The sequence below is a fragment of the Girardinichthys multiradiatus genome, chromosome 8 (assembly GCF_021462225.1).
Source record: "Girardinichthys multiradiatus isolate DD_20200921_A chromosome 8, DD_fGirMul_XY1, whole genome shotgun sequence".
Classification (NCBI taxonomy): Eukaryota; Metazoa; Chordata; class Actinopteri; order Cyprinodontiformes; family Goodeidae; genus Girardinichthys; species Girardinichthys multiradiatus.
In genome coordinates this window covers 24,461,574-24,486,479 of record NC_061801.1, presented here as the reverse complement: position 1 = coordinate 24,486,479, position 24,906 = coordinate 24,461,574, and the positions used below count along the sequence as shown (strand labels likewise).

At 38.3% G+C, this 24,906-nt stretch overlaps 1 protein-coding gene across 3 annotated transcripts in view; it reads left to right on the top strand.

Annotated features, from left to right (window-relative positions):
* Positions 1 to 24,345, top strand: part of pdlim5b (PDZ and LIM domain 5b) — a 48,043-nt gene extending 23,698 nt beyond the window's left edge. The window contains exons 4-14 of one of the 3 annotated variants that reach the window (XM_047372943.1): positions 10,499 to 10,532; positions 13,932 to 13,954; positions 14,633 to 14,659; positions 15,937 to 16,091; positions 16,749 to 16,773; positions 19,149 to 19,312; positions 21,506 to 21,686; positions 21,790 to 21,970; positions 23,086 to 23,206; positions 23,288 to 23,403; positions 23,504 to 24,345. In XM_047372943.1, coding sequence (XP_047228899.1) covers positions 10,499 to 10,532; positions 13,932 to 13,954; positions 14,633 to 14,659; positions 15,937 to 16,091; positions 16,749 to 16,773; positions 19,149 to 19,312; positions 21,506 to 21,686; positions 21,790 to 21,970; positions 23,086 to 23,206; positions 23,288 to 23,403; positions 23,504 to 23,593 — 1,117 coding nt within the window. In that variant the 3' untranslated portion in view covers positions 23,594 to 24,345. Of the gene's footprint in view, positions 1 to 10,498; positions 10,533 to 11,742; positions 12,267 to 13,931; positions 13,955 to 14,632; positions 14,660 to 15,936; positions 16,092 to 16,748; positions 16,774 to 19,148; positions 19,313 to 21,505; positions 21,687 to 21,789; positions 21,971 to 23,085; positions 23,207 to 23,287; positions 23,404 to 23,503 lie in introns of all 3 variants that reach the window. The other 2 variants (XM_047372942.1, XM_047372944.1) reach the window with 2 other exon arrangements.
* The last annotated feature ends 561 nt before the right edge of the window (positions 24,346 to 24,906 follow it).

Below are 24,906 nucleotides of genomic sequence, written 5' to 3'. Positions count from 1 at the left end.
TCAAGGTAGTTCTAACAACACCAGTGTACCAGCCGATCCACCTGCTGTCTGTATGCGGACTCATCACCGTCCTGGATCAGTCCAATGACAGTGGTATCATCTGCAAACTTAAGGAGTTTCACGGACGAGTCCGATGAGGTGCAATCATTTGTAAAGAGGGAGAAGAGGAGTGGAGATAGAACACACCCCTGGGGGGCACCAGGACTTATTGATCTGCTGCGGGAGAGCAAATTAACTTTTCAATAATATTCTATGTTTATGAAAATGACTGTTTATTTCACTTAAAGAAGGAATCACATGAAAAATATGATTTTTGAATATGGTAATACTTTGAAAAAGTATCTGCCACTTGACAGATTTTTGCTTTTTGCTTTTTTTATAAATGTATAAATTTTATTTCAGTAAATGGAAATGCACTTTTCAAATTATTCAAATTTTTTAAGGCAAAAAAGCAATACTCGCCGGGCCCTATGTGGCAAAATAATTATCCCTCTTTTTAAATAGTTTTTTTCTGATTATGCACATTTGTTTGGAAAGCCATATTCCATTTTACTTGTGACAACAAGGCTTGATTACTGCCAGAATCTAGAGATCACTTAATTAGAACCTGCCTCAAAACACAAAGTAGGAAAAAAAAGGCAACCCTTCAGGTCCTGATCCAAACACATTTCAGAACAGATGATAAACAAAGAGTAACAAAGCCATTTCTAAGACTCTGTGACTCCAGTGAACGACAGTCAGAGAAATTATCCACAAACAGAAAACATGGCTCATTAGTCAACTTAGAGTGGCTGGCTTGCCAAAATTACTCCAAGAGTGCATCAACAACGCAGGCTCAGTTAAGGTCACCATTCATAATTTAAGAAAAAGAAAGAGGCTGTGTTTTGGGCTTTGGACTCATAAGAGATTTTAAAGCCCAAAACTTACATTTCCAAATAAGGATCTTGAACCCCAACATTTTTTGTCAAATGTTTAGTGGACTAGCAAAAGTGATATTTGGAAGGTGTTTGTCACATTACATTTGACATACTGTGTTACTACAAAATAACACAGTATGTCAGCAGAAAAAAACCCATCATACAGACATCTTGCAACACAAAACAACATCATACAAATTCGGTGGTGGTAGTGTGATGATTTGTGGCTGCATTGCTGCTTCAGGACCTGGATGACTTGCTTTAATTAAGAGAACCATGCATTTTGTTCTTCAACAGAAAATCCTGAAGGAAAATGTCTGGCCATCAGTTTGACCTTACGCTCAAGCTCACTTGGGTTATGCATCAGGTCAGGGATCCAAAGCAAACAAGCCTCTCCACTTCTGAATGGTTTTAGAGTGGTCTAGTCAAAGTCCAGACTTAAATCTGACTGTGATGTTTTGGCATAATGTCAGAAATGTTGTTCATGCTCAAGATACTACAATTTGGCTTAAATAAAACGGTGGGCAAAGAGTGGGCTACAATTCTTCTACCTTCAACATAAAAGTCTCCATTACAAGTCAAAAGCACGCACACAGTTGCTCTCACCGATGGTGAAGCAAGCAGTTCTTAGGTTTTAATTCTCACATATGGTCAGGTTGGTTTGGAAGCTTCTGTTTTTGTATTTAGTCAGAATATGTTTGTTGGATGCAGATATTAGTTTGCTCTAAAACATCTAAGTTTGACAACAAAGTAGAAAAAGTGAAAAAGCTCTAGGATGGTTTTTAAAGACATTTAACAGCAAAAAGGCAGCATAATGATGATAATGTGGTCTGCCGCATCCTAGTTTAAGGTAAGGCATCATTAAGGTAGCCATATTTCAAATGTGCAAACAGTCGCTCTTGTGTGAGACTGAGACCAATGGAGCCAAAGCACGCACACTTTCCAAGCTGTAAAACATGTTGACAACAAAACTCAAAGTCTGCGTTGCCGGTCCTGTCATTCCATCACCACATCAAAGGAAAAAGGAGCCTCTTTGCTTTAATCGTGGGAAAACCATCTGAAAATAGTCTCGTCCCACAGCTGTATATAATCTGCTGTGTGTAGCCGATGCATAATGAAACATCAAACATTTCTGGTCTTATGGAGCAAGTAAACTACAGCTAAATTAACCTTGAAACAACAAAGGTCTTCTTGTTACAAATGGTGCGTAATTGTGGTCTGTTTTGTTTGTGTTGTTTGTTAATGTTTTACATCGTATTTATTGAGTGTTTTTGAAGAAATCGGTATGATTTGGCCCGAAGTCTTCTAACCTAAACAAATAAATAACTACTAATATTGTGTTCTAAAACACCCCAAACCCAGAAATATAAATGCAGCAAAACTAGTAGAAAACCAAATAATTTTCCTCTAAACAACAGTTATTCCCGTCTTCTCTCTGTGTGTAAGTTATGGTTTCGATGAGCTCTGATAAGGCTGCTGACATTACAACTGCACAGCGAGAGTCCTAGGAAATGATTAATGAGACAGTTTCGCCCAGTTATGTCACTTTGTCATAGATTACATTCTCCAAGCACCTCCTTAAAAAGACACTTCAGTTTCCAAACCATCTGGAGGAGTGTAAAAAAACCCTGACTAAAGAGAAACACTCTTAGATTGATATTTATTTAAAGGAGAGTACTGGGAACTAATGTTTAAATTAGCTCACACATTTCTTTTGCATTTGTAGTAATTGCAAATTAAATTTGGAAAGATATGCATGTAATGTAAAGTTCTGTATGCATACTCTGTGGTGTTAAACACCAACAATACTGAATATTTGTGAACTCTAACAAAGATTCCCAATATTTATTTTCACTGAAAAATAAGCATTCAGCTCAAATGCATACAAAGATTTATTTTTTTTCGATGAGCCTAGAACAGCTCTGTCTGATTTATGAATTTTTCTGAGTCAGAGTCGGGGTAAACATGTTTTCACCTGGGAAGGAAATTAACTCTGTAAGTATCTCCCTGTCCTGCTGTAATTCCATTATTCCATCTAACAGGTAAATCAAAACAAATGACATGTTGAGTCTGAACAAGCTAAATTGGCTGAAATCCCATGTTTGTACTAATTGTTAAGCATACTGCTAGTAATGCTGCAGGTTAAGCTTATTTGTGAAAATGGAAACATTTTGTTGTGTTTCTACTGTTCGTTTACGCGGCAACATCACAGGTTTTCTCTGAACTTGGCACAATTTGAGAACGGGTTCCAGAGTGTAATGGTTTGAAAACCACCCGATCGCCATTGTCGTGTAGACATTCTTATGGGGAAGCCTTGGCTCACATGTAGAATGACTGAAATCACTGTAACGTAATATGCACACACACAATATAATGGCTGCTGACCAGTTTAGAACCCACAGAAGACCAAGATATCAACAAGAACAATGACAGAACGCAGAGTACTTGTGCTGCTCACTCCTTTGAATCTAATAATGGTATGGTTTTGTAAGCAGGAAGTGTTTGCGAATGTTGTTGATTTATGAAGAACATACCACCAAGTAGTGGCATGGTGGGGGAATTACACCACCTTCACCTCTCTACTGATGCCAGGTAAACAGGGCCTTACTCCTATGATGCAGTAGAAAAGTGAATTCCTCACCCTTCTTCCCAAAACACATGCAATATATAAAAGCTGGGATGCATCATAAATGACACACACTTGGCAGACCGGAAAGGACATAATGCGTCACAAAATGAGCTTAATTACATCACGTTTAGAATCAAAATGCATAATACAAACAGCTTTAAAGCAACGCTATTAAAAGATTATGAAACCATGACTTGAATAAAATTCTAACAAGAACCCTCATCAAATGTTTTTGTCAATACAACTTTAAGGTGTTACAGGTGTTCACTCTTTGTAAACATCTATAGCTTGGACTCTATTACCGACTTTTTGTTTACACATTGTGTTTATTTAGCAGAACTGACTGGTTCTTGAGGTTTCAAATTTCCATCTGTGTCTGGTTGTTGCTATGAGCAGCACTTTCCAGTTTATTTTATTGGTTCTCTTTATTCTAATATCAAGGAAATCTTGTTGTTTAGCTGCTAGTCAGTCACCAGATGGCTGTGGGAAGCAGGGTTAGGAAAGTATGATAATTGATGTTTATTTATTTTCATTGAAACATGCAGTGCAGTGCAATGAAACACCATGTCCAAGAGGAAGTGGCTGGTTTCTTCTTGATCCCAAACCTCAAAGATGATGGATTTTTTATTTTTTTTAAAGTCAGCCTCATGGTTGGACCATTATATTTTTTCTGTTGCTTAATGCATTTATCTCCTGTGCATATTATTTTGATTATTGTTTTTGAATGTTTCACATTTTTTCCAGGTCAAAATGAATCACAAGATAATCGTTGGAAATGACATAACTCACCTCAACATTTCTCGGGCTTATTTATTTTCGAATTGCACACCTTTAATCTTGTCTAACTTGATCTCAAACCTCCTACGAGGTTCTGGATTTGATCTGCAGGCATCCTCATACACATCCCCACAGTTACTCTACACCCAATGAGCTACAGGTACATGGGGTAAAATAGAGGGCAGTTTCACTACTCAGAGCCCCCACAGACTCCTGACCCTCTCAGCCAGATATACTTTGGTGGCTGAAAGTAAAGCAAAAAACGAAGAGGCATTATTTTGGGATTTAGGAGATTCTGCAGCTTGAACTTTAAAGCTCACTTAAATTCTGGCTAGACAAAATGACAGGAGTTCTCATGCTCACAGGCACAAGGAGGCAAAAAGAAACTGAGGGTATACAGTAAACTACCTCAATCAGCTTGGTACTGCTGATACAAAGGGCACAGAATGCTTCTGTTTGACATGTTTACATAATCACTAAACATGCTCACATGATGACAACTGTGTGTTTGACGTATCCAGGCAACCGGCAGCAACAGCAAGCAGTCCAGTTGCATACTGCTCAGTGTTTACACTGGTGTAACATAGCATGTTTCTGTCACTGTTAGCATGTTCTGGGGTGGAGGTTTTAAACTTTTCTTTCAAACCTTTGGGCAGTGAGTGAGTGTTAGGGTTGGGCTGGTATAGGATTCTTACGATTTCATAGCTTTAATTAAAAAAAACTCTACAAATAAAAAAAGAACAGTTATTCCTGAAAAAGTAGTATAATGCAAAAGGTAAATGGACTGAACTTATTTAGCGCTTTTCCAGTCATACAGACCACTCAAAGTGCTTTACACTAGAGCCACATTCACCCAATCGCACTCACTAAAGCATTCATACACCGATACGCAGCTCGGTAGGCAACTTGAGGTTAAGTGCCTTGCCCAGGGGCACATTGACATATGGCAGGAGGAAGCTGGAATCGAACTCACAACCTTCTGATTGCAAGACAACTACTCTTCCTACTGAACCACAGTCGCCTCTCACTCATTGTTCATTGCAGTTGTGAAATATGTAGCCAGAGACAATGGTCAACTCTGACCTTGTGAAGATTTATTTGGCAGCTTTGTTCATAAACCTACCATGAGAGATTAAAGAAGACTAAATAAAGACTGTCGAATCACATTACTTTCACCAATTATCAATTAGATATTACAATATCAAATATACAACTGCTAAACAGACAGAATTTATGACCACTTAAAGTGCTTTACACCAGAGCCACATTCACCTAATCGCACCCACAAGTGCGCTCACATTCATACATCAATGCAGATAAATAGGCATTATGGGTTTAAGTGCCTTGCTCAGGGGCACATAAACCAGGAGGAAGCTGGAATTGAACTCTACCCACTGAGCCACAAACATGTAAATGTAAAATGTTAAATTACTTCATTGATTGTACTTAACAGAAATGAGGAAGGTATTCAATGATCCTTTAAAAGCACACTTTAGATTTTTTTCTTTTCCCCATTTTTTTGTGATACTTCCAGGTCTTTCAGAGAGTGGAACAGATATGGCTTGAAAATAAAAATCCAATGATTCCAATTGATGAACCTTAGACAAAACAAATCAGTATAGAAAGTAATGACAGGCAGTAAGAGTAATTTAAAATCTGTAGTATTGATTTTGATCGAAGATTTTTCCAATACTATTGAATAAAAAGCTGCTAAATTCAGTAATGGTTTTCATTTCCTTATTGCACAGAACATTATATATTTTTGCCTCCTGTTCCTTAGAGTAAATTTGGACTTACAAGCTGATATTGGCTGGTTAATTAGTGAGTCTAGGCTGCAGGCTGTTGCTTTACAGACATGGTGCTCATCCCTTGCCAAGTGTAGTTTTAAAACAGCGTTACTTTAATCTAGTGGTGCCCAACTCAAATCCTTGAGAGCTACTAACCTGCAACTTTTAGGTGCATCCCTTCTTTAACACAGCTGAGCCAAATGAATGACTTGTTACAAGGCCTCTGCAGAGATGCATGACTGAATGCTGATGAGGGAATTCAGCTATTTGATTCTGATGTTTTGGAGAAGGGATACATCCAAAAGTTGCATGTTTGTTCACTCTCAAGGACTGGAGTTGGGCACCCCGCTTTAATCAAAGTGGTGTGTGGAAATTCTTTTAGTTTCTGCACCATGACTGACCATATTCTATCTGACCAGAAATATTTCCACGTCTGCCTCGTAAAAGAGATAATCTCTCTAATCTCAATGGGACTGGAAATGTATTATTACACTGTTAAATAACGGCTGTTATAACAGCTGATCTTATCCTTGTAAGCTGGGAAAAAGTGTAGTTGCCTTTTTTCAGCCAGCTGACTCCCAGTGTGCAGTAGCAGGTGGGAACTGCACATCGCCAAATGACTATTCTTCATACTGTATAGCTGGCAAAACTCTGGTCCCTTTGGTATTTTCACTGGCATCTTATTATAAGCCCCATTCTAGTTTTAAAACAGCTTTACCTCAAGAAAATGTTAGCAGTTTTAAAACCGAAACTTGGCATACCTTGAAGGCGGTTAGGGGCCATGCTTCGTCTGTGCACAATAAGTGTAGAAAACTGACGAGAGCAACCCCAGAAAGTTGTAGACACCTTGTGCACAGACTTTGCTACTTTGCCACAGTGGTTTATAGCAATGAAACCGGTGAAAGGAATTTTTCTATCATTAGTTGACATGCCCCTCGGCCATGTTTTCCTGCATATCTCATGATAACTCTGTCAAGCTCTGATTCTCAATATGCCTAAGTTTAAATATAGTAAAGTACACAGTAACTAGAGATCACGGCACAAGACGGAGACAGATGATTGGAGTCACAGGATTACTGACGGTCATTTAATTACACTTATACAAAACTGTTGAACAATCCCAAAATATTTATCACGTAAAACTGTTTGAAATGAAAGAAAAATGAGAGGCTCCTCATATGTGAGCAATTTTACTTGTTTGAAAAAGAAATGTAAGCCTTTAATCCACAAGCCTGTACTGAGAAAGTTGTCAATTAGGCTCGCCATCATTCAGTCAAATGCCATATGCCAGACTGTTTCTCTTGGCCCCTTAAAGAGACACAGGCAGAGTAGAAATGCGTCAGCGTGCTCAGCCCTCAGGCTTGGCTGCTCTTGTTAACCTCCTTATTCTCGGAAGCTGCAGCGGTACGTCCGGGTCGGTACACAAAGAAACATGCACTGATGAACACCATCAGATGCAGCACTTTTTTTTTTGCCCCCAAAACGTACTCTAACTTGTTTCTGACATATATTTATTAGCTTATTTTGAAAGCTTGTAAAAAGATGTAGCAATCTTTCTGATTGAGACATGTTCTGACCAAACTATTTCTTCACCGGGGGCAGGATTTCTCAGAACAATGGACTTATTTTGAAATACCTGAGAAGGTTAACAGATAAAAGCAACTATCTTCTTTGGAGAAGCATGAAGCTAGTCTTAAATAATATAAACCAAAATAGTAACGGCATTGTTCTATAATGACTCTGTTCAGATACATTAAGAATGCATTAAACTTTTCTGATTTTACTTCAAACTCTTTTAATGCTTTTTTGTTGGATAAAACCTAAATGTAATTTGAGATTTTATGGGATAGACCAACTCAAAGTAGCATGAAATTAAGTGGAAGGATAGAAGGTTTTCAACACTTTTCACAGATGCAAATCTGAAGACTGCATTATGGATATTAATCCAACTCCTTTTACTGTTATATTCCCTCAATAAAATCCAGTGAAACCAATTGCCTTTAGAAGTCATCTAATTGCTGAATGCAGTAAACCTCTGTGTAATTTAATCTCACTATAAATCCAGCAGATCCTCTGTGAAGGCCCTAGGGGTTTGTTGGAGAACATTAGTGAACAAACAGCATCATGAAGACTAATGAACACACCAGACAAGACAGGGATAACGTTGGGGGGAAGTTCAAAGCGGAGTTAGATTGTAAAGCTAAATCCCAAGCATTGAATATCTGACGGAGCGCTGTTCAATCCATCATCAGAAAGTGGAACGACTGCAAACCTACCAAGACATAGACATCTACCCAAACTGACAGGCTGAGCACTCCACATATCGGGCAAGAAGAAAGCCATTATTGAAAGAGATTCATTAAAAGTTCTGTCTTTAGTTTGCCACAAACCATGTAGGGAACAAACCAATGTGCTTTGCTCATTTGAGATCAAAACTGAACTTTGCCGACATGCAAATTGCTATCTAGCAGAATAACACTGCACATCACCCTAAAAACATTGTCCCTTCAGTAAAACATTGTGGTGGCAACGTCACAATCTGGGGATACGTTTCATCAGCCGTCAGAGGAAAGGTTAATTGGAAATGGATGGAGCTAAATACATGGCATTCTTCGAAGAAAGCTTGTTACACACTGCAGATGACTTAAGACTGAGGTGAAATTTCACCTTCAAACAGTGGTTTGGTGATCCTGAACATAAAGGTCCAGACCTAAATCTGAGAATCTGTGCCAGCCTTGAAAAATGATGTTCACAGAAACTTTCCATCTAATTCAACGAAAGGTGGCTCTAAAAACTCACTTTTCAGATTTTTATTTCTAGAAAACGTTAAAAAACGCATCACTTTGTGTTGCTCTATGATATACAATCCCAACAAAATTAGTTTTTGGTTGTAAAGTGACAAAATGTGAAAAGTTTCAATGCATATGAAGATTTCTGCAAGTTGCTGTCATTGCAAGGCTAACGTGTTTCTGTATAACACTTGATGTGTTTTGATTGTGTTTGTAATACTAATGCGTTGAGTTAACAGTAGCAGTTTCATTAGGCATAGTAAAGGGATATGTATTACCTAAAGTCTGATGGTGAAATGCTGGACTACTATATTGCCATTAAAAAAAGATGTTCCGCTTGACGGACCAGTTTATACTCTTTAAATGTCCACTTCTAGAAAAACAAGTGCAGGTCTGGTTACACAAAGAGCCGGACAGCAGTGGGTCTGAATTAAACAGATGTCGAGGGGACCACCCTGTCAAGTGTTTGTTCAGTTTGCTCTGGGAAAAGAGAGACACAGAGAGAATCCGCCCAGCTGCCCCAGCCTGGGACACTGACAGCAGATACATACTGCCTTATTATTATAGACAGGGGTTCTGTTCAAAACAGGCTATGCCGTTTGATCTTTAGACCTTTGACTGTTTTCCCTGGCGCGGAGATGTGTTTCTCCATAAGCAATTACAATAATGCATTGGTGCAGTTCATTGGAAAATGAGCAGGCTGGATATTAACTGTTGAGTGGAAAATGTTAAGAGGAAGCATGGTCACATATGACGTTTGATTCTGCAGGGCGGTGCTGTTTAACAACCTGGTACAGGGCTCTGTTAATGCCCTTCAGTTCAGTCAAAAAGGAAATGTGTGAGTTTGTGGACTGTTGTCCTGATAGGGACAGGAAGGAAGCCAGGAGATGTACCACAGATCCTGGTCCTGAACCAGCTACATCCATGTCTGTTTTTTCACTTTGGTTCTGTCTTTGTTTTTATAGGAAAACGGGGACACATCTGCGAGTTCAAATATAGAGCAATTAATAAAACCTATCACTATTTAAAGTAGCCATACATTTGAAGTGCTTTAAACTGCTGATGGGGACTTACTTTGTCTTTAACATAAAACGGATTGTGTTGCACATTCATAAACAAGGTCCAACACTTTAATACAACAGTATCAAGAATAAACCAAAGAGGAGATGAAAGCTGTGTTGGATGCTCTTCAGTTTTCTGAACATCTCCAGAGTAAGATAAGAAGGAAGAAGAGACAAACAGACCACCTTAAACCTCCATTATGGTTTTAAAATGTAGCAGCTGCTTTGGCTGTACTGTAAATCATATTTATATTGGACCTTTTAAGGAGTGAAGCTTTAATACAAAAACTCAAGTACAGTGTTTTATGTGTCTTTGCAAAAAAAAACAAAAAAAACTGCAGACGTTAAATTTGCAAACAAGGTATTTTTGACCTAAATTGGGGACTGTCTGACTATTGTTAATTTCCTCCTCTGCAAACCAAATAAAGTTGGGCAGAGTTAACAAACTGCATTTAACCTTTTGCCAAACACTTAAGATTAAACAATAAACTGTAAGTATTGCATGTGCAATAACTTCTATTTTCTCCTGTCTTTACAGACCCTCCACTGTCTCCAAAGAGGAAACGCACAAGGTATGTAGGCGAACATTCACTTAACACTGCGTCTGAAGCATGTATTTAGGCTTTTCATGCAACCCTTCTGAGATTATGTGGAAAAAATGAAATGGCTGTACTTGTACTCGTTGATTTACAACATTATTCACACTCTTTGAAAATCCCTTTTATAATTGTAAAGTGCAAGGAAATTTATAAATGGTTTTCAAAGTATTTAAATAAAATTTAAATCTGAAATGTGTGGCGATCATATGTAGTCAGTCACTAATTTGTTTTCAGGGTAATATGCAGTGTTGGATTTCCTCCACTCCATGTTTTGCATGTTGGTTCAGAAGTTCAATGTTGGTCCCCTTTGACCACAGGACATTGTTTGCTGTGTCACCACATGACTTGTAGCAAACTTGAAGTGGAACTTCTTATGGCTTTCTTCTTTCTACTCTTTCGTAAGCAATAGTCTAATAGTTGTCTTGTCATCAGATTTTAGCACCTTAGCTGTGGATCTCTGCAGCCCCTCCATCGGCCCCTTGGCTGCTTCTATGATGGATTTTCTCCTTGTCCAGCCTGTTAGTTTAGGTGAACGGCTGTGTCTTGGTAGTGTACAGTCGTGCCACACTCATTCTATTTTCAGATGATAGATTGAGCAGCGCCCTGTGACTTGTTCAAAGCTTGTAATATTCATTTTTAACCTAACCTCACTCTTAACCTCTCTTATTGTTCTCTACTTTTCTCAAACAAACTATTGAGACCTTCATAAAACAGCTGTATTATACTGAGATTACATTACACGAAGGAGGACTCTATTAATTGTCTGACTTACGAAGGCAGTGTGTCGCTCTTGATTTTAATTAGGGCTGTCAGATTAAAGGGGGCTGAATACATATGCATGCCACAATTTTCAGATTTTTATTTGTAAAATAAAAAAGTTCCAAACAATGTATCCGTTTCCTACCAGGTCACAGTTATGTCCTACTTTGTGTGACATCCCAATGAAATTCATGTTTGCGGTTGTAATGTTACAAATTGGAAAAAAGTGGTTTGAATAATTTTGCGAGGCAAACTAAACAACCTGAGTAGCACATTTTGAGCCTGTATGGAAGAGATGTAACTTGATTTGTGCACCCGTATGAGAGCACAGTTTATTTTGTGTGTGTGCTGTGAATTCTAGCTTTAGTGCATGGGATTTTTGTGGATTTGCTGTTTGTGCATGTTTGTCTTCACCTCCATCCAGGAAGAGCCTCAGGAAATCATTAAGCCTGTGCCGATCACTCACCCTGCACCAAGCACCACATACACCAAGCCACCCAGCCAGCCCTCTCCTCTGTACAACAAGACGGCTCGGGCATTTGGGGGGGGCGGCAGCGGGGTTCCTGCTTCTTCCTCCCCAGCTGCTCCAAAAGTTGCGTCTATTCCTTCCGAGTCATCAGCTTTCACCCCGGCCGCTCCCTCTCAACCTCCACAGCCTCCGTTTGCTCTGAAGTCGAGCCTCTCTGCTTCTGATTCGGCCGCAGTAAACTTGGCTCCTAAAATCAGCCCCGGCCGCTCCGCCTTCACCTCCCCGTCTGCCTCATCCACCTCATCGAACTCCTCATCTTCACCCAAAGTGATGGCCCCCCCCTCCCATCCTAATGTCCCGCAGCCCTCCGTCTATAACACACCTATCAACCTGTACTCCAATGTCAATGCTTGTGAAGTGGCTACTGGACAGAGGCGAGGCCTTTTGGAGAGCCAGGGCCTTTCAGAGCATGTCAATGGGTAGGTGCAAGGTTTTCATGTTTTGTTTTTTTTCCTGTTTCATACTTTTCTCTTAAGACATAAGCGATCCATTTCCAGTTACTGTTTCCATTAGTCTGCAGGCCTGGTAGTTGTAGTTCAAGACTTTGTGTTGTTGGACATTTTTGTGGTGTTGGTCCTCATGCTGATCTCCACCATGTTAAACTCTGTGCTCCATTGCTCTTCACCTCAAAATATTTCTGTAATTTGAAAAGCAAACAGTGAAACCACCCGTCAAAATTTGTGTGCAGCTGATTATAGGAAAAAAAACAAGGCTTGTTTTACACAATGCTGTCTTGTCTTGGCAAACGGAGAGGGACAATCCTAATTGACATTGGTTAAATTCACACTTGGTGTATTTGTTTTTAATTATCTTTTAAAGTCCTAGCAAGAGACAGAGTGGCTGGTTTCAGTTCTGGCTTTGCTGGAGGACGTTTTCTGAGCTGATTTGATCCGTTTGGTGGCATAGCTTCTGTTATGTGTAACAATCAGATGAAACGGGAAGAGATGTTGTATTTGTTTTATTATTTCCTCTCATGCTGGCGTAGGTTCTCAGTAATCCAGGACATGAAAGTTTTAAGTGCTAAATGTGCCTTCTGTATAAGAATTTCTTCTTCTTTTTTCATAGTTTAACACAACCTCTTTGCACAAGGTTTAATGGAGCCTACAGTTCACCACAAACTGTCAAGGTTCTAATATTTAGCAGACCAGATTTTTAGTTGTAAACCAAACAGCATCAACATTGCTGTGGCCAGACTTTGGTTTTTAACCACATGGAAAAAAACAGGGAACTGGCAACTTTAAGGAAGTAAGTTATTGTCCTTGGAGAAAAGATCAGACTGCAGTGAAGTTAACCAATAAAACAGAGGATCTATAATTTTTTTTCACAGTTAATTGTCAATTGTTTTTTTTTAGATATTGTTAACCTTGCATGCCCAGTATTTTGATTCGCTTGTTGTAACATTGGCTGAAAATACCACAGCTTCACTGGATCATGCCGTCAGGGATTTTAAACAACAATGTATTTGATTTATTTGCGTGCCACACCATGACTGTTTGAGATTTTCATCTCTGGAAATATTTACACTTGGACAGTTTTTGTCTTTGTTGTCATTTTTCAGCCAGCTGACAGGCAGTGCTTAACTACCCTATGCTTTCAGACAGATGGAAAAATGTAGGTTTTTTTTAAAGCCATTTTTTTTTTTTTAAACTTTGATACCTGTATCAAACTGATGCTTGATGTCAACTTTAAGTGTGAAGCAAAGTTTGGGAGGACTGGGCTTCATCTGGAAGATGTTGGCTCACTCTGGCTTTTACTTTACTGAGCTAGAGTGGGTTTAAAGGTTCAAATGGTAAAAATTTAAGGACTAAATGTGGAACTGTTTCAAAGTTGGTGTCTTTCTACTATAACTCTTTTCTTCTGGCATCCGTCTTAAACTTCTGCATTTCACCCTTTAAGATGTGGAGTCTAGTTTTTGTATGTGCATGTGAGTCATTGTGTCCTAACCTGCATGCTTTCTTTTATGATTTGTGTTTTTGTTGATGCACATTCTCTCAGAAGGGAATTTTGGCTCATACCACACTTCTCCTCTTCCTTCTTGGCTTTAATTCTGTTCCATGTACCGTTTTTTTTTTTTTTTCCCACAGGATGAGGAAGAGACAAACATCAAGTTAGTGACATGATTGATAATGTGGTTGCTGCAGTGGCTTGTGATTATAGCCCTCACATCTTTCTGAGTTATGATTATATTAAGACATGCTTACACCTCTTTGAGCTAACCCTCACAAACCTCATCTACTAAGCCAGTAAATATTCATTATCTAAAACCTCACCGGGCACGGATTGGCGGGATGGCCTCGGATGTTTATTCATGTACTTACGGGCATCTGCGTTTGGTACCGAGTTCTGCAACTTACGATGATAAACCCACTCACTGTTTGAGAGAGCATGTGGATACTATAGAGTGCATGTCAACATTGAAAATAAATAGCACACCGTTTTTATGAGGAAAAGAGCAGGTTTAACATTGAAAGCACATCACTCCCACCTTGTGGTGAAACACTAACTCACACTTTACCCATTTTATAAAATTTCCCAGTTCAGTTTAGGTAATGTAATTAGCTAAATGTAGCTTTCACTAGCTGGACATTTGCTAAATATTACTTTAATGTAAGTGCATTTTATGCAGTTTTATTATTGGGGTAATGTTCATTCTTTTGCTGATGGTTTTGTTCTAACAGTAGGGCCAAATTCCTAATTCTGTTCACTTTTTTCTGTCTGTGTCTGTGAACATGGGATTCTTTTGTTTGTTTTCTCCCCTCAACATACTTCCCCTATTGCCCTGCAGAGCTCCACCTCCAGCTACACCTAGGAGGTACTTATCTGATTTGATCGCTGCTAGGCCGTGTTGTGTTTCTACTAGCTGCACATTTTTTGTTTTCTTTGGCCTTCAGGGAGAGCACTTTATGGCATCAAATACAGTCGTGTTTTGTAGAGATGCACTGATTATGCTTTTCGCTCCTAATATTCAATTATTATTATTATATATTTTTTTTCTAAATATGGACTATATAATTTAAAAAACAGAAAACCATGTTCTGATTTGTTGTTTTGTTTTTGACACGTTGATCGCCAGTCACAGTGAGAGTAGGGAAAATTGTGATTTTAGGCTCTGGCCAATCTATTGGTGCATCTCTTATGTTGCACCCTGTGTTGTGCTTTACATGACATCTGTAACGTCTGGCAGGAAACATGGAGCAATCATTTAATTTAGTTGTTTTTGTGGAAATCTGAGGGCAAAACAATTTAGAGGGTGCTCGACTATTTATTTAACCCCTTAACCTTTATGTTTTTTTTGTGTTACATGAACACAAAAAAGCTTTGCTCTTTTTTTTTAGAGAATTTTTAAACAAAGGAATAATAAGTGAATCGTGACCCAAAGAAATCACAATTAACACACAAGCAGTTATTACTATGCAGCTCTGAGGACTTTAAGTAGTGAACAATCAGCTTCCAACTTCCTCCCATTTCAGCTCTCATTTTTTCCTTTTTGTTTTTCTATAGCAGTAGCTGATCTGAAAAAGCAACAATTCCAACATTTTTATATATATTTTTTTATCCCTTAAAAACTGAGCTCATATTTAGACACCAAGAATAGAGACCCCCTACCTTTGGCCAGTTATTATTACAGTGAGCATGTAATGTCCTGCATCTTTTGGATGTGTCCCAAGTCTATCACACCTTTTTTGGCACTAATGCCCTTTATTGAACAGTAGTTTGATGAGAAAGAGGGTGGAGAGAGAAGGGGAAGACATGCAGCAAATGACCCGAGACCGGAAATCAAACCCAGGAAAGCCTCTGCGCGTGGTGTGACTGCTCTACCGATTGAGCCACCCAGCGCACCTCAACACACCTGAATCAAATGGCTGAATTATTCCTAATTCCCTCAAGCTCTACAGAGTTGTCACAGTGACTTAATTATGTGATTCAGGGGTGTAGACGCAGAGATGCATCTAAACGTTGCAGTACACCCTCCCTTGAAGGCTAGAGTTTGACATCTGTGATCCAGATGATAACCACTTAAAGCAAGAACGCAAGTTGTTTGGTTATTTTCTTCTGTGATACCAATTTATGTTCCTTTTTGCTGTACAGGAAAGTGGATGTGGAGCTTGAAAAGAGGGAGTCCCCTCTGAGCGACGCCAGCAAGAAGCGTCTGATTGAGGACACGGAGGACTGGCACCCACGGACCGGGACCTCCCAGTCTCGCTCCTTCCGCATCCTCGCACAGATGACCGGCACAGAGAAAGGTGAGCACCAAGCTCAGTTTAAAGAAATTTAAAAAGACATTTTTTAAAAAGCATACTACACAACAACCTTTTTTCGATGACTGGGAAATTTCAAAATGTTTTTGCTGTTTGAAACAACTTCTTGCTTTTTTTTCATTATTTTCTTTGATTGGATATTAGATTTACATCATAACTCCACAGTGCTTGTAGATTACACCATCACACAATGAAAAATGAGTTTATTTTCTATATAAATAAAGCAATTTCGTCATTGTATTTTAACTGTTAATGAAATTTACTCACAGCCCACAGTTATGTTAAAAATAGTAGCAGTCCAGCATCACTAAGATCGATCACTGTTTTTAGTTGAAATTATGTGGCAAATAACTTACAAGTAGGTGTAGTTGATGAATATAAAACCAACAGACCCAATATTCATGGCATGTATCTGTTGCTGATTGTGTGAATGAATCAATAATTGAAAACGACGTGTTCAAATTAAGAGCAGTGTGGAGTTCAATCAGTGACGTCATTGATTCAGTGAAAAAACACCATCTGACAGGTGCCTCCTAGCAAGCTTGTTTTTTTTTATATATACATCAATTTGCATGTCAACTGAGCACTTATTTTGCATAATATTGTAAATTCACTGGTGCTTTGTTTTCTTCACTCTTGCAGAACAAATGCCAGAAAATGGAAAAAAGTAAGTGGTGCTTTTATTAGACTGATAGAGAATAATAAATGCATTCGATTTCTGTTGTACTGCTTTTGACTAAAATTTGACATCGTGCAAAACATGGCAATCTATTTTGAATGAACACTTGTTAAGATTTTATCTGAATCTTTGGAGATTTTCATTTATAATCACCCGGCAAATATTCACAAAAGTCTTTCCATGAGATTTGGAATTAAAATAAGATTGATTCCCTGATCCTGGCTGTTATTGTACTGTTTAATTGTCTTTTAAATGGGAAACATCTCATAGCGTACAGAGGAAGGTAGTGTTGACAGGTTTTGTGTTTTTTTTGTAGTGTAAATTTTGCTAACAAGTCAATCTAGTTTCTCGTTTTTCTCAAGTTAAGAGACTATAAACAGAGAACTTTCCCCCAGGCTATTGTTTTAGAGGTAGTCTCTATGCTTTCCTGTGGTTATTCTTAATTCATTTCTGTTTCCTTTTGTACCTTAAGTATCCAACTGTTCTCCTGTTTTTTATTTTTTTATTTTTATTCCATCCTTTTGTGCAAGTCAGAGTGGGCAAGGTGGACCCAGAAGTTGTAGGACACAAGTACAACAAGCTGAGAGACTGGCATCACGGTGTTTCAGCACGAGTGCTAAATGTACAGTAGTAAAGGCCTTGTTTTGTCTGATGTTAGATTTATGACCATAACTGACTTCCTCTCACACTGTTTTATCTAAAAGTCGTTATTTCATATAAATCTGATGCAGGCTTGGAAGCAAATCTCTGCATTTAGATAAATATGTTTACAGAGGCTGCACATTCTGTAAATCTGAGCTTCCATTATTTTCTGTTTATTTTCCTGAACTTACTGAACGTGTCTGCTTTTTTCCCTTCTAAACTTTGATCTTGTCATCTATTTTCTGAATAAACTTCTTCCTTTCTGCTTTCCTCTTATCTCCTTGTCTTTTATTTCTTCTTTTAACCTTGTCTGTAAAGATATATATCTGAGTAGGTGAAAAGATCAGTTGATGTGGTTTTATGAAACGTTTTTTAACCATATCGTCTTGAGACAGTAAAGTAAAGAAAGGTGGTTAGAAAGCAAAGATGTCAAAGGATTCACTCTTCAAAATGCATTTACAACTGAACAAGCTAATCAACTTTAGAGCCTTTTTTTTGTTCTTGTAAAATGTTGACAAAGAAATAAATATTCAGTGGGGACTTGCACGTGTGGCATATATTGGGGCATATTCTCCTGCAAATGCTTCTTTGTCCTCAACATTAGTGAGCCACACACCCATTAAAGGTGACAACAGTACAATAAAGTGGTTTTAGTGTGCGACCCCAAAAATTAGCATTGGGCTCCATCTGACTTCAATGTATATACAACCAATAATTTAATGTTGTACAAAAACGCAAAATGGTGCATAATTGGGAAGACGAAGGAAATGTACTTACTTTACAGATGCAAATATGAAAGATGTGGTTTTATTTAGCGGCTCTGAATCAATAATTTGTACAGTCACATTTTATAGCAATGAAAGCTGCAACTGTTTTGGGGATATGTTTCTACCAGCTTTGCTCAGCAAAAGACTGGAATCTTTGCTCATACTTCTTTGTAAAGTAGCTCATGCCCAGTCAGATTGGATGGAGAGCATCAGTGAACATCCGTTTTGAAGACCTGCCATAGAATGGATTGGATTTAGATTTGTACTTTGACTGGACCGTTCTAACACATGAATATGCTTTGATCTAAATCTTTCCATTTTATTTCTGGGTGTATATTTGTGGCCATTGTGTCTCCAGAAGGTGAATCTCTTGCCCAGTCTCAAGTCTTTCGCAGCTTGTAACAGGTTTTCTTCCTTACCAATCAACACTGTCCCTGCTAATTATTCCCTCAGCATGATACTGTCAATACCATGTTTCACAGTAGTGATGGTGTGAACAGCAGTATTGATACTAAGATTAAATTACACACAGATGGACTCTATTTACTAACTAGATGACAACTGAAGGTTACATTGTATTTAGGGGTGTCTGAGTAGTTTATATTGTGCTATATGTGGAAAAAGTATGAATACTTTCGCAAGACGAAGCATTTTTTTAATTTAATTTTGAAGTATATTTTGCCTGCATTAGAACAACCGAACCTACACCCAACCCTGCCGAGTCAATGTAACCAGTCTGTATTCAAGTTTAATTCTACTGGTTTGTATTGGTATAGCTGTTCATTATTTGAAGCAATTAAAACACAAATATCCACAGGAATCAGCTGACACTGCTCGATGATATTCTGTTTGTCAGGAAAGATGCAAGACTATCAAACTGTAGAGTTTAACAAGTGTTTGTTTTGTCGCTTCTATGGGCGTGTCTTTATATTAAGTGTTCATCTGTTTTTGTAGAGAAGCTGTTGACAAAATCACTCCGGCTGTTCACACATCACCTGCTGCAAAAACATATTCCAGTTCTGCAGCAGCACCAAGGAATGGCAGTGTTGTCCCTGGTTCTACATTTAAGACTCCTGTCGCTCAGAACAAAGCCTCCTTCCAACCTGGAGGTCCTTCAGGTACAATCTTCACCCCTCTACTTCTAAAAGCCACCATTTTGCTGTTTCTTCTTTCAGCCTGTAGAGGGCAGCCTCACCCTTTTAAACCACCCCTACTCAGCTATAACCTTTATAGCAGGTTTAATACCTGACACTAAGCCATTTAAGATTATGGGCTCTATAAAAACTGGAGGTATTCACTTAATGAGCTCAGATTATTGGCTTTTCCCAAGATCCCCTCAGTCAAATAGATTGTTAAAGTGAGAATTATGGATTTTATTTTTTGGGAAAGCAGCTCATGAAATGCTGCAATCCCTGCCACGAGACTTGGAGCTGGCCAGTGCAAATATTTGCTCGGAGGCATCCGTCATTATTAGTAATACTAATAACAAGTGTGCCCTCAGACGTGAACAGATGCACTGTGTTTCCCCGCCGGTTTTCCCTTAAGAAATGCCACACACAGAGAGGGAGAGAGGCCGAGGACACAGTGATCTTCTGTTGCCTGTTATTTATCAGATTAACACACACAGGCATGAATTTCATTCGTTTAAGGGAATTGCTCAAGGCTTCAACTTGTTCATTTATTTACCATGAATAAAGTAGTTTTCAGAAGTTAGCCATCCGTGTCGGTTTAAAAATGCAACTTTGTTCCAGATTTAAGAGTTGTGTGAAGAGATGTGTGGAGCTGCTGGTACTTAGGGAGGAAAGGAGACTGGACACTACAAAAAGTTGAGTTTGAACTCTTGAGTTTTATAGCAGGACCCAAAACATCTTTAGACATGTTTTGCGATATTTCAAAATCTTTTTTGCTGCTTACAAACATCTCATGTAATGCAATTGCTAAAAAATGAATTACATTTACTTTGTCCAGTTCTCTGCTGTCATAAAATAATGGAAGAAATACTTTTCAAAGGACACTGCTGATAACTTACTCACGTTGGAATACTTGTTTTGAATGTTCACATTTGAATTTGAAAGAAATCAAACAAATGCATGTGATTATTTTCTACTGGCTGCATGTTATTTCTTTGAATGAAAAAGGAATATAGGCAAATTGAATTTAGAGTCAGTTCAAGCAAATATTGTTTAAACTTTGTGTTGTCCCCCAAAAAGATCTAGAAACTATAAAGGATTACTTTTTAAACTTTTTGTTTATGTTCACATTTTTCACTTTGTTTGCATGGAAAGAATAAAATAAAGTACATTAGAACCTGCAGAACAAGAGGTCATCAGAAGTGCAATAGCACCAAACAGGTTCTGTTGTTACATATAAATGCTTCAGGCGTACAAATATGAATTTTTTCCACATGGACTTTGAATTTTGATTTAAGTTGGCTTTAGGTAAAATATAAAGCACCCCTGGTAAAGATGTGTAAAAAGCCACAAAATAGTATATGTTTGTTTCATCACAGCAGCATCTCACACTAAACAGTTTTACTGCAGTTCTTAAAATGAGCTTTGGAGATGTTTTTTCCCTCTTCGTTACTAGCCTCCTCTCTGTGCCTCATGGCAAGATATTTACATTTTAAACATTTTCAGTGCTTTCCATAAATATAGATTTGGTCAGGTTTAGGAGAGTAGTAATTTTTGGACTTGTGAAAATGAAGATAAATCTGCTTTTCTCAAATATTTCCCAGTTAGTAGTGTGGCTATGAGCAATGGGCTTCTTTGTCATATCATGTTTTTACTATTTAAATGTTTCTTAACAATCTGATCAATTTAAAAACTAGAATACATTTGAAAAGTTGAATTTATAGGAGGTGTTGGGAGTGTGGCTGATTGTGGCACCATTGTTTTTTTTATTTTATTTTGTTTATATATAAGATGTTTTCCCCCCACAAAACAATAGCACTGAGAATAAAGTTGTGAGATTATTCTACTGCAGTACACAAAAATATATCAGGACTTTTAGACATTTTTGCTAGGGTCACAATGTAGAGATCAATATATTGTAATTAGACAATATATTGTCTAATTACAATATATTAGACAATATATTGTAATTAGACAAAAAACAATAATCCTCCAGAACTTTGCTCACATATAAAAATGCTCATTTAGTCTTCTCACATTTATCTTTATTTTGTTTGTTTAACTATTATTGTTGAGGCACATTAATAGTGGAACGTTTTATAGATCTTTCACAGCCTTGCTTTCTCATCTGTTTTTTATTGTGTTTTCTATGGAACCAAACCCTTTTCTTCACTGCTTCAGGGTTTGCTAAGGTGGGAGCAGGTCCCTCGTTTGGCAAAATAGTCAGTCCTCCACAGAAAGGACCGGACCGCCCCAATCCACAGCCGCATCCTGAGGATCTGAACTCTTTGGTGCAGCGTGCTGAGCACATCCCTGCTGGTACTCGCACCCCGATGTGCTGCAACTGCAACAAAGTCATCAGGTACATCAACAACTGCGTGTGCACCCATGACATTTAAACCGAGATTTCGCCTGAGGTGTTTTTTGTTTTTGAATGATGTGTCTCTCACCTCTGTTCCCGCCAGGGGCCCTTTCCTCGTGGCCATGGGCATGTCCTGGCACCCGGAGGAATTCAACTGCGCTCACTGCCACTCCTCCCTGGCAGAACGGGGATTCGTTGAAGAGAAGAACCAGGTGTACTGTGTGCATTGCTACGAGCAGTTCTTTGCTCCTACCTGTGCCAGCTGCAACCAGAAGATCCTCGGGGTGGGTGTAAAAAAAACAACAAAATAAAATCATTCCTCGTTTGCTTATTTTGAAACCAATTAATGTCTGTCTCCAGATGTTTAGTACCTATAAATTTAAAGAAAATGTCAACTGTTTATTCTATCTTGGTGGAAAATAGTTCATTTTTACATTTGGTTATATCATTTATGCCCTTTAAAATTGGATATGTTTAGAAAAACCTGAAAAAAATCCCACACTAAGAAATTGTCTTAAACAGAATCACTAGTGGTACAACTGCTGGTCAAACCTCTCTACCAGTAGGACAGGACCAAGTCCTCCCCAATAATATCATATTTGTTGGATCATTCGGAGGAAGGGAATCTTTGCATCCTTGCACAGTTTCTTTACACTGTCCAGTGTCCTGGGTCTTCTGGTATGCTCTCTTGTCTTCTGCTCACCCCACAGATTCTCTACAGGATTTAGGTCTGGGGACTGAAAAGGACTGGTTTGGTCAATAGTTTGTTTCACAACAACACATTTTTAGTTGACTGGTAGAGTAAACCTAATATTTATGTAACATGTCCTGGTATTTCCAAGAGTCCATCTCCATCCGGAGATGTTTGTAGGAGGTAGCAACAGCTGTGCCACCAGCGGGTTTGTTAAAAATGACTATTTCCTACTAACATTTTTCTCTACTGGATAAATGTACTCAAATCATTTTTTTTCAAACATTTTCACTGTGAGGTTTGCTGCTGCAAAAAAATTTACATTTACTTTAACAATATTTATGAATCTTTACCAGGTACACACTGAACGCCAGTATCATCTTCTGTTCTATGTCATATTCACTAATTAGTGCATTTATTTTGTAACAGCTGCAATTTTTGTCACAACAAAACGACTTAATATTGTTTGTTTGATGTTAAGCAGTCGATGTGTCACAAATTTAAGTTATATACATTTAAGCAGATTTATTGAATAATTCTAAGAAAACTATATGAACCTCAGTTTTTCTACATTTTGAACCTTTGTTTACAAAAGAAAGCATTGATTTAAATGTTTACATTGTTCTAAAAACACACCCTGAACATATTTACTTTAATGCAGTACTAACTTCAGGAATTGCTTCTCTTGCTTTTTCATTCTCCATGCAGGAAGTCATGAATGCCCTAAAGCAGACATGGCATGTGGCCTGTTTTGTCTGCGCTGCCTGCCACCAGCCAATCAGAGGCAACATGTTTCACATGGAGGATGGACAGCCGTACTGTGAAAGAGGTACAGAGAACACCTACTAATGCTAAATCAGGAAAGTCATTGTACAAACAGACTAAAGTTTTCTGTAATTGCAATAATCAGACTACTACACCCTGTTTGGGACCAACTGCCATGGCTGCGACTTCCCCATCGAGGCCGGAGACAAGTTCCTGGAGGCGCTGGGATTCACCTGGCATGACACCTGTTTTGTGTGCGCGGTAAGTCCGGGACGACTTTTTTCATTCAGCAACAAACTGGTAAACCCTACCTGTACTGCATAAATCCTGCATCTGTGTAAATGTTTGACTGTTTCCACAGGTTTGCTCCACGAGCCTGGAAGGGCAGCCTTTCTTCTCCAAGAAAGACAAGCCGTTGTGCAAGAAACATGCTCACTCCGTCAACATCTGATCTTGACTATGGATGTAGATAAAATAGGATTTTATCATATTATAGATTAATAATCAAACAAAAAACAATCTGGTCTACCAGTTTGTGGATTCTGGTAACTTAAAAGCTGATGAAACAATTCACATTAAGGTTCATTTTCTTTTTTTTTTTTATATATCTAGTATAGCTTTGGTTTGGTGTTCTAATTGCTTTTATTAATTCTTTTCCGAGTCCATTTCAATCCACTGTTAGCATTTAGGCGAGCTTTAATAATACAAGAATCGGAGAGGGGACTAGAAAACATGCAGTGACCTACTGAGCCCTTTAGGGTGTCATTAGAAAACACTTTTTCTGGTAAAAGCAAAGCTATTGCAAGACTTGAAAATCACAATTATTTAATGTTGAGTAGAAAACATATTTATGAGTAAGCCAATGTGTTCTGGAAGCTTAACGGGAAGTGTTATTGTTTGTATCGACGTATATATATTTTCTTACACAAAAGTAATGTGCAGAATTGTGCAGGTTTAATCATTCATTTAGGTGTTTTTTTTTTAAACATTCAGCAATGACTAAATAGTTTCATCAGCAGACTGTTTGGATGATGTGTTGTGTTCACGTAATATGCATAAAAACTGTTTTCCGCAAGCGCCTTTCATTAAAATGCAATTTTTCAAAAATTTAGATTTTTCTGTAATCTTGCCATTTCAATCAGGAATTTGATTTTAGGGGAATTTGCTTGATGAAATAAAGTATTTTTAATGGGTAAATAAGAAGGTGGACTGTTTTTTAAGTTTAACATTGAAAGAATATCTTTTTTTCAACACTTCTTGTAACCTACTGATTCAAAATAGTAAGGATAAAATGCATTGTTTGTGATGTGAATTTTTAGTTAACTGCAGGAGTGAAGCCAGGCGTAAAGTGATTTTCATAGCGTTTTAAGCCTTTCGCAATGGTAATGGTTCTGAAATGATTTTGAAGACTTGTGCCCTAGTACGGGAGTTTCTAAACTTTTCAGCCTGTGACCCCCAAAAATAACAGAAGCTACATTTACATGGACATCAGTAATCGGAATAAATGGCCGATCGGACTAAAAATGTGTCATGTAAACATGTGAGTCGGAATATTCTGATCAGATTCGGCACGATCGGAATGAAATTGTAATCCGATTGAGAGGGGTGGTTTATGCCGGTTGACAATCCGATCGACGTGCATGTAAACGCTTGACCTGATCAAGTTATTTCGAATGAGGCAAACTGAGCTGAGGGCCCATGTGCACCTGCGTCAACGTGACGTATTTCCACCTTGAGTGGCTAGTCGCTCTGGCTAGATGCTAA